The sequence below is a fragment of the Cydia amplana genome, chromosome 9 (genome assembly GCF_948474715.1).
Source record: "Cydia amplana chromosome 9, ilCydAmpl1.1, whole genome shotgun sequence".
Taxonomy (NCBI): Eukaryota; Metazoa; Arthropoda; class Insecta; order Lepidoptera; family Tortricidae; genus Cydia; species Cydia amplana.
The window spans coordinates 9,475,558-9,486,321 of NC_086077.1; the positions used below are offsets into that span (position 1 = coordinate 9,475,558).

At 38.3% G+C, this 10,764-nt stretch overlaps 1 protein-coding gene across 1 annotated transcript in view; it reads right to left on the reverse strand.

The window, feature by feature from the left end:
• The window catches only part of LOC134651157 (protein asunder), a 32,848-nt gene extending 24,384 nt beyond the window's left edge, over positions 1 to 8,464 (reverse strand). Inside the window, exons 1-6 of the mRNA XM_063506193.1 lie at positions 8,246 to 8,464; positions 8,064 to 8,138; positions 6,806 to 6,951; positions 6,069 to 6,215; positions 5,255 to 5,345; positions 3,845 to 3,973 (exon numbers count right to left, since the gene is read on the reverse strand). Of these exons, the coding sequence (XP_063362263.1) occupies positions 3,845 to 3,973; positions 5,255 to 5,345; positions 6,069 to 6,215; positions 6,806 to 6,951; positions 8,064 to 8,138; positions 8,246 to 8,461 (804 nt within the window). The 5' untranslated portion in view covers positions 8,462 to 8,464. The remainder of the gene's footprint in view (positions 1 to 3,844; positions 3,974 to 5,254; positions 5,346 to 6,068; positions 6,216 to 6,805; positions 6,952 to 8,063; positions 8,139 to 8,245) is intronic.
• Between the last annotated feature and the right edge of the window lie 2,300 nt (positions 8,465 to 10,764).

Sequence of the window (10,764 nt, forward strand, 5' to 3'; positions counted from 1 at the left end):
TTCGTCTGTTGTTTTACCGCCTACATCATAAAAAAAGAGAAAAAAGTAGTTTATGTGACTGCTATATAATGAAAAGCATAAAACATCACACGATAGTACAGTCCAGGGATGTTGCGAACATCCGCATCCGCAACCGCGGAACTTCCGCATTATTTTCAACATCCGCATCTGCATCCGCATAAAATCGATGCGGAGCTTATGCGGATGCGGATGCGGATGTCGAACAAGTCGGTACAGGTACGTCTTAGCGGCGGCGTAAATGCTAGGTAATTTCGTCATTACCTAGTATTACGAAATCGTCTAGATCCAGAAAAGTCGGCCAAGTTACTGTTTATTAAGTATAACGCACCTATGTTCTTGCTCAAATACTAAACGTTTCGTTTTTTTTTAATAAAAAAATACTAAAAATGTAACTTTTGACGTTTTTTAAGTACCTAATCTTGACATCCGCGGATGTGAGCCTTTAAATATCCGTCAAAAAATCGGCATCCGCAACATCCCTGGTAATTATCGCGGTAACCGAAGACAATAAATAACGTAGTACAAATAAATAAATTCTTTCATAGTAGTATGATGGCCGGACATAAAAAAAATAAACGCCAGGCCACACCAAAAATATTTTTTTAAAGGCCAGGCCTTAGAAAAAATCGATGGTAAAACGACATTGGTTGGCGGATGGCATACAAGGGTAGTCGTACAAATTTTCGTTGGCTAGTTTCGCTGTTATAACGCCATCTGTTATCGTAATCATATAACGTTTTACAGAAGTGACGTTAGCCGTAAACAGCAAAAAGTGGGAAATGTAGCTCTGTCAGTCATAGACATAATATGTAAACTAGACACGCTATCTCGAACAAATTCTGTCCACCATGTGTCCGCCATTTTCGGCGTTTGACGTCTGTCACTAAGGTGAAGAAAAAGCGTATCTAGGCCAGAGGCGAAACTGTTATGACAGCTGCTCATATTCTGCCTACGTACAGGGTTATTTTTAATGACCTGCAATATTATACGACGTGAATATATAGGTGATACCGAGCAACTTGCCGCAAACGCAAACTTGAATATAATTTACCTTTTTTTAAATTACTTATATATCGCACGAGTGAAAACGAGGATTCTTTCCTAAAATATTATTTCTATACAATATTCTAGGTACATACTAGTATCACGGACTATATTAAATTTTTTAACGATTCATCACATTTGCTATTTGATTCTCAGTAACAATTTTGCACTTACCACCCTTAATGTAAATACGTTATTATAACTAAAACATTCAATAAATAACGAGAAAAATATATATTTCGTAACTTTTGTGCAATTAACTAACAACGTATACAACCATTTCGTAGGTAGGTACCAATGTGTCACGTCTGTGAAAATTAATCTTTGCGCCGAAGAAAATGGCTGCCAGCCGCGAATGTTCGAAAGTGACGTTTCGTGATAAACTAAATAATAGTAAATCAACAGTTATTCCATTGCTTACCGGTGAAATGTTATTCCATCCCTTTTATTATATTTTCTTGTGCTATTGTTGCAACTTTTTAACACGCACGAAGGCATTTTTTAATTATTTTTTTAAAATTTTCTGTACATGTGTGGCATCTCGTCAGTGGTCGGTGACGTACTAAAAGCAAAGAAGTGCATGCACTTCTCTGAGGTGCGGAAACATTTTGTTCGAGATGTCGTCTCTTGTTATATACCTCAATGCTGTCAGTGCGTCAGCATATTTGAGAGCTTGACGAGACTTTTAGTGTAGGAATAGGGAATATTACGTGAAACTCTGCGAGAGAGTCGAAATTTTGTTATCTATCCTCTCTATCACTCTTGCATATTCGAGCGATAAAGAGGCAGTTAGCCGAGTTTCTATTTCGAGTTTCCCGGTAGGCCCTTTGTAAACACACCGCTTTGATGTATCAATGTCATATTTGATTGTCTGTGATAACTTGTCAAAAACAGTTTAACCTTTTGGACGCCAATGAACGATATATCCGCACCGCCAAAGACCGATTAATCGGTCACATATCATAGAGCAACATAGACCTACGTGCATATGCATAAAGTTCAATTTCAGTTTTGACACTTCGGTGACGTGGCGTCAGCGTGACAGCTTTTGTGTTTGACACGGCGTCGAAAAGGTTAAGGTACAGTATGTATAAGTTACTCTATGGTTTACTAAAGGCGCTAGTGCTGCACTTTGGCGGCAAAACATTGCAGTAAATTTCCCTAAGAGAACCCAGAGCTAATCGTAATCACACCATTCATTCGTTCGTCCATTTGTAGAGGAGCTAATAGACGGTCTTCCAATTGTATGGAGGTTGCTAATCTTGAATATTTATATATATTAGTACTATTTTATTTATTTTTAGTATATGTATAAGTATGTTTATAGTTTATGCGTATTTATGAGTAGGTAGTACTGGTTTTCTCTTTATTTATTGCTCTCGTCTTCCTTTATGTGTATCCAAAATTCTCATATTGCTATTTGTCCATATTAAATTGTCTTTCACCTGTTAGTGTTTGATCCTTTCGCATTTTCTCAAAGGTTAGCTGGAAGAGATCCCTTTTAGGGATAAGTTCGCCTTTGTACATAACATTCTTATTTTTGTTTTGTTTTTGTCCGTTTTATGTAAACCTGTTTATGTGCAATAAAGTGACATACATACATACATACATATATTAGTACTATTTAGATAAGTGACTTTTATCTCTCTGCACACTGCTCTGCACTGGGTTTCTCTTTCGCACCAATTGTAAGTTTCTGCTTGACTGGTAGTGAATGCCTTAGGACATTAAGTCCGCCATTTGTACCTTCTTGTATTGTGCAATAAAGGTTAAATAAACAAATAAAATATTTAATAGACTCTGTTAAAAAACAAACTTCGTCCATATGGTAATAAATCCAGTCAAATGGAGATCAATAGAAATTACGAAACAGAAACCAAATTAAGCTCACCAAACTCATTTAAAACTGTTATTTTTTCCTAATATAAATAAATAGAGCTAATATAACAAAGGTTTACAGCACCGTTCGTCCTTACCCTTTAATGTGACTACTCGACACTAGATGGCGCTAGTAGTCACTCAGTTCTCCAAGCAATTCACTTCATCAAAAAATCGTTTTGCGATGACCCTTATTCGTTTTGAAAGACCTATCCAACGATACCCCAGTTACCCCACACAATTGGACCAAACAAAAAAAAATTTAAAAATATTGTATGGGAGAGGTACACTAATAATAATAAAATAAATAATAATTTGAGCCTATATACGTCCCACTGCTGGGCACAGGCCCACTACACACTGACACTGACACTGAGAGGTACACTATTTTTTTTTTACCGTTCTGTCGCCATGTATGATTAATGTATTCATGCCAAATTGCAGCTTTCTAGCACTAACGATCACGGAGCAAAGTCGCGGACGGACAGACGGACATGGCGAAACTATAAGGGTTCCTACGTGACTACGAAACCCTAAAAACCAGAGGAATGGGTATGGTTTATGTTCTAACAAAACAGTGAAGTTCATCATATGCGGTTTTCGAACGCACATTTATGTTTTTGTTTATGATGGAGTGTAGATAAATATACTATAGTCTGTCAAGCTGGATATGTCAGTAGCAATGTAAAGCAAACTAAAGTATGGTATCCCTAGGCAACAAAAATCAGCAATGTACATCGAACAACGATGAAATCTAAACAAAACAGTCCCACAGATAAGATATAAATGACACGCGATTTTCGAACAGTTCCAACGTAGTGTTGCTACGCGCGATTTTTCAAATATGCCGTCTTTTGCTACCGAAAAGATTTGCTTCACCAACTATAAATCGATGGATCACCTTCATCGGTATCCCGGTGACAGTGGTGGTGACCAGCTTGTAATGTGGCAACACCAAACGGCCGAGCAGTGTTGCCAGCGCGCTTGCCCTGGAGACTATCACTTCGACGCCCATCAGTCCGTTCCCCATCTGAAACGTATGTGGCGAGAATATTTAATTATCTAGAATCAAGTGTAATGTTAGAAAATATGTTTACAGTCAGGCGTTTTTATGTAATAGTGGGAGAGCTGGTAGACATTTTAGGGTAGGTATTTGAGGCAAGCTGAAAATTTGTCTTATACTTCTCATAACTTCTATAGTACCCTAACTCAGAACTGCAGATCTGGTTGGGGGGTAGCGCGGCTAAATCAACCCTTATTATTGGCAATGTGCGAAGTCGGTGGAGGGGGAAGTGGCACTGATCGTCACAAACACATGTAGGTAATCTTATGGAATGTCCGATATTAGTACTAGCGGCAGCCGCTTGAACTAATTTTACTCCATAAGATTTAACGTAGAAAGTCCGACAAAATGAGGGCAGCACCAGTCGTGCACGCAGCGAATACTTGCACTACTTATACTCTTGCACTACCATGCTACTCACTCGTACGCAAACGTAACTTTCTAGATTGTCTGGCAGGTAGAAACTCCCACCATAATGATCTGTCTTTCTGACTATATTTTTTATTTCCCGACTCGATTTCTTTCCTCACAAACTCAAATTCTGAAGAATGTTTTGTACCAAGTGAAGGGCATGGCAAATTCATTGAATGGAGGCAATCAAGGCCTGTGCTTGGTCAAATTCTCAGGTAGTCTCGGTTAAATAGTTATGCCACTGGCAGCCTGTGTTGCAATGAGTATTTTGTTCCTATACATAAATAATGTTTCAATAAAAATGGGGTTCCTAAACTTTTTCTGAGCGTTTCTTTTATTTTTTGCCATTTTTATTTATTGTGACCTTTTTTGCCATTTTTGTGTTATTTCTACTCAGAATCACGAGCTCTTTCGATCCTAATAGGGTAAAAAGATGTCCCAGAGATTTTTCCCTATTATGTTACCATTTTCCCCATATACTTTGTATGGTGGTAACAAAAAGGAAAGTTTGAAAAATTTATGGAAATTTTAGGACACTTTTTTTCTTCTATAAAGATGAAAAGGGCTCGCGATCCTGACTAGAAATAACACAAAAGTGGCAAAAAAATTCACAATATATAAAAATGGCAAAAAATAAAAGAAACTCTCTTCTATGCTACACCCTTTACATGTTCTATGTTTTTGCGACTTTCTTGTAAACTGGGCGTATCTCTAGAAGTCTAAGTCAGCAAAGCAAACCTACCGGGTTTCATTGACCTTAAGTCGTAATGGACAGTTTAGGAACCCCTGCAATAAAGTACAATTTTATCAATGTTTCTTTATTGTCTAATGTCTTACCTCTGTTAATGGTTGATTATTCACTCTGATTTCGGCTTTCTCTGGAGTAACGTTTATTATTACTAAATGGCAATATTGGATAGGGTAGACCCTGAAATTTTTAAAGTAGATGTTACATTTAATAGTACATAATCGCCGAGGCCGGGAAACTGCAATTCTTGGATGATTTTCGAGTTCACTTTGTCCAAGACGAATCCACGAACTGCGATTCCTGCTGAGGCATGTATAGTGCTTTTCTCCATGCGAGAAAATATGGTAAAATAATCATTATTCAAAAAAGCATCATTCAAATCGAACCTTCATATCAAAAACAATTTCCCTTTTTAATTATTTTTTGAAAGTTTAAGGCACACTCATACTGCCATTCAGTACCAGCCGTGTAACGTATGTCAAGTAAAAAGATTCTTAGTGATTAGGTATCTGGCCGGAATAAAACTTCAATAGGCGGCGGGTACCACAAACCAAGCTACCTCGAGCGGCAATCTCTTCGCGAGGCGGCTGGTTCTGTGTGCACTCGCCTAATGTTTATTTTTTATGTCCTATCCCAAGGGCTCAAATATGGGTCGTAATTATAAGGCGTCTAGAGGTCGTGGGATCGGAGAGGTTAAGATCAATATAATTAACATCACTACATAGTATAAAACAGTCGCTTCCCGCTGTCTGTCTGTCTGTATGCTTAGATCTTTAAAACTACGCAACGGATTTTGATGCGGTTTTTTTTAATAGATAGAGTGATTCAAGAGGAAGGTTTATGTATAATTTGTTAACCCGTGCGAAGCCGGGGCGGGTCGCTAGTCTTTATAATAAAACTTACTCTGGCTGAGCAGTGCTCGTTGACTCAGATGTACTAGGTTGACTGGATGCTTTCTTGTTCTGCTGGATGAGAGCATTCAATGCTATTTCTGCCAGACTCCTTATAGAGTCATCATCTCGTGCACTTGTTATGCAGATTATTCGACCTCTGAAACAGCGAAATGTCAAAATTAAATTACTGTCATCACTACTTAGAAGCAGGGATGTTGCGAATATCCGCATCCGCATCCGCAACCGCGGAACATCCGCATTATTTTCAACATCCGCATCTGCATCCGCATCCGCATAAAATCGATGCGGATTTAATGCGGATGCGGATGTGGAACAGGTCGGTACAGGAACGTCTTAGCATCGACGTAAGTGCTAGACTGCTAGGTAATTTAGTCATTAGCCAAAAAAACCTATTAGAAATTAGCAGTCAAGCGTGACTGGGACTTAATGTACGGAACCCTTGGAACGCGAGTCCGACTCGCACTTGGCCGGTTTTTTGAAATAAAAATTTCTAAACTGTAATATTTGACGTTTTTTATGTACCTATCTTCACATCCGCATCCGCGTCCGCGGATGTGAGCCTTTAAAAATCCGCATCCGCGGATGTCAAAAAATCGGCATCCGCAACATCCCTTCTTAGAAGTATGTAATGTTAGTGTTATTATGGCCTCGCTACTGCTTAACATATCAACATAGTTCTACAGAAAGTCACCCAGTAATCCCAGCATATTGCTTTTCCATGCTTACCTGTTTTGAAAAAGTGCTTCCGAGTTTGGCCTGGAAGATTGTGTGGGTGATGGCTGACTTAGGGCTTCAATGGCGGCGCAGAGACCCACAACATCACCTCCAGCACCACGCCGCACCGCGCCAACAAGGCACAAGCCATTAAGGATCTGAGGATAGTTAGTTCACTGACAGTTTACTACTTAGAACTGAAGTTTATTTTTTAACTTTTAATAAAATACAGATTAAACTAACTAAACTAGAATATTCACTTTTAAAATGTTCCATAATTCCAATTAGAGAACCAATCAAACAATAAATATTTAGTGTTTTGATTTGTGTTTTTAGGTAGTAAGACTATTAGTAGTAGTAGTAGTAAACTCTTTATTGTACAAAAAGACATATTAAAAATAACATACAATTAGTAAGAAGTACAAAGGCGAACTTATCCCTTTGAGGGATCTCTTCCAGTTAACCTTTGAGTAGATGAGAGGAGAAAGTGAAAAGAGGGTGACAAATGCAGCAAAATGTACAACAAGGTACCAGAAAGATAAAGGATATAAATACATATAAAATGTATAGGATAAACATACATATATTACACAAAAAGGAATGGGGAAAATACACTAAAAATTGGAAAGAATTAGAAAGATATAAAGCAACTATACAATAGAAATATAGACAAATTAATCAGTCAGATCAGATAGCCATAGCTTCTTTAACCTCTCCTTGAACAACGCAACCGATTGTGCCTGCCTGAGCGAAACAGATTATTAAAATGATTGACCGAAATAAATGTCATATACATAAGAAACAGAATATGCATTAATGCAGACACCACTGCCACTTAGGAACAGTATATGACATCTATTATAGTTTTTAAGTTACATAACTCTCAGATACACTATTTAATACCTACATTAGGAGGACAGGTGTTTCTGGGTATTGTTCCATTTATTCTCTGGTATAAAATAAGAAAAAGTAGAGTAGTCAAAATAATTAGTCAGTTGCTCTCTAATTGATTCTGTCATGTTTCATTACACAATACTTTAGACAGAACAAAGGCCATGTGTAGTTACCAGATAGCTGGATTATCCCTCAAATGAACAGACCGCTACACTCAACTATATTGCTGCAATGTTTCAACAAAACCGTGTATCTTATTCAATATGCCCCATGCACACATGTCTCATGTGCGGCACACGGATTTCGTTCACGTCGTTGCTTTTTGTACGTAGTAATTAATTGCTATGTATACATTTTAGATTTATCAACTACTTACATGGGTTAAGTTCTGTTGTGATGCAACCCAAGTATTAAGGATGTGGGCTGCAGAATCACTGACAACAAATCGGACCTGAAATACGGAATTCGAGTATTAGAGTAATAGCTAGGTGTAAAAATAACCTCTTGAGATGCTCTTGAGGCTCGTGACTTACATTACTTAAGAATATAAAACCTTACCAGTTTGCCTTCAGGAAATAAATCCCATACTATACGGCAGTATTCAACTGCAGCTTCCACACTGCAAGTCCATAGAGACTTGCAAACAGGCGGTAAAGGGACATAGCCAGGGCCCCGGCTTTTAGAGACATCGAAGTCTATTGGATTCTCCGATGATATACCAAAGTATGGCGTATGATCGAGTACGAAAATAGTTTTATGATTTGTAGGAAACATTTTTAGAACCTATACGCTTCACCGTTTGTTATAAGACATCGCTTAATTTATGATATTTATAAAAATATTTGTTTACTCAACAGCTCAACAATCTCAACATTCACAATACAGCAGTGACAGCGTCACACTTTTGACTTTGACACTTTGCCACAGCGCAGCACAGACTATGTAATGAATGATTGTATTGAATGATAATTACAAAGTGAATGATTTGCAGTGTTGCTATATAAAACAATATATTTCCCCGCATATTTTCACTAAAACAAATGAATATTTTTTTTCAACATTAAGTGAAATCGTTCGCGTATAGTAGTCTTTTTAAAATTAAATAATGCTGCAAAATCTCGTTATTGTAACTGTCCGTTAAAAAAAAAGAGCTTTAAGCTTTGGATTCCTCCGAAAACGGTGCCGTCATATGACGGCCGTCATATAGCGGCCGCAAAAGACGGCCGTCTTTACGGTGGCGACATGTGGAAAGTACCACGGCGTCATAACACACCGTCATCCACCAAGGTCAAAGCGGCAAATTTGAAAAATGTAGGCGCGATGGGATAACGTCCCATAGAAAATTTGAATTTCGCGCCTTTTCCTACTGACAAGAATTGCTTGAACATCTATAATTTACTTGGAGGATGAAATATTATCAGAAGAGGAAAATAATCGTAGTACGGAATCATTTATTCAAATCTCGTGTCATTTATTCAAAATGGCGTCACCGCTATCTAATAAAACGTTCACGAAACTATCGACACCGTCATGACGGCCGTCATCTTACGTTACGTTGACAATCAACGTAACGTAACGCCGTCTAGGAAACCGCGCCATCTTGTTTACATAGACAACGTTCTAGTGACGTCAGTCAACGCTATATAGCGGCCGTAATATGACGGCACCGTTTTCGGAGGAATCCAAAGCTTAACTCATTGACTACTTTTTTTTAAAAAAAAAAAAACTTTATGGCGGCAGGACGTGTTTTGAAAATTCTCGTGTAAAATTATTAATTTTATATTCAATTAACGCGTGTCTTTCAGTTATTTGTGTTTTAAGATACTCATAAATTATTAACTGTCTGGTTTTTCATAAATTTGAAGCGGTCCCGACTGTAACAGTCGGGATCCGATACCAATGTCCCTCAATGGAGATGATGGCGCAAATGAAGCTACAAATCGCGTAAATAGCTCCGAGTCTGAGGTATGCCTACAAAATGATTATATGGACTTAACACAACGTGATATGGACTTCGAGTTAGAGGAAATGACGCCTGATAATGGTGACACAAATCCATCAGATGACCTAAGGTCACCTAAGGTCAAGGCTAAGCTTAAACCTAGACAGTTTCCTAAGGTTAGTACTAATACATTGATTACGACAGATCATTCCTATGCGGCTAAGAGGAAGGACGATGAATGGACATTAGTTACCAAAAATCCAAAACGCCGTTATGTGTTTAACCCAGACTTATCCGTGGGCACAGAAATAAGCATTACTTGCAAAGATACCCTGCCGAAACAATTTGCGCTAGCGAAGTTGTTAAAAAGTCATGATATCCTAGGTATCATTAGAGTCAGGTACGTTAATTCATATAAAGTGCTTATCCAATTTGATAATGATACGAGCGCTGAGCGGCTTATGTCCAAGGTTGCTATGCACGAAGAGTTGGGCTGGCGGTGCCAAAAAACATACGAGGTTGGTGTTTCTTATGGTATTATAAAAGATGTGGATTTAGAATTAAAAGAAAAAGAAATGATGGAAAGTATGACATGCGGAGTAGAAATAGTTTCAGTAAAAAGATTAAGTAGAAAAAGTTCGGATGAATCAGGATGGAAGGACAGTGAGACCGTACGTGTATGTTTCAAAGGCCCCATATTACCACCTTACGTTTATATACATGAAATGCGAGTCAAGGTTGAACCATACCTATTTCCTGTGTCACAATGTGCCAATTGCTGGCGGTATGGCCATACAAAGAAAACGTGTTCCAAAAAATGTACTTGTCCTAAGTGTGGAGGCCCTCATTCGAATTGCGAAACAACTGTTTTCACATGTCGTAATTGCTTAGGAAATCACATGGCTCTAGACAAAGTTTGTCCGTTCTACCAAAAAGAAAGAAACATAAGGAAGATTATGGCTGAATTTAATTGTACATATAAAAAGGCGTTGAATAAATACGAACCAGGTTCTAGCAGCCCGCCAGCCCCGGCGGCATCTATGTATCAGGAAAACTTTCCCCCGACCCTCAGGACAACTGAGACGACTTCGGTGGCTGAAAGATCTACAATGGAGCCTGCGGTAATCGAACCAGC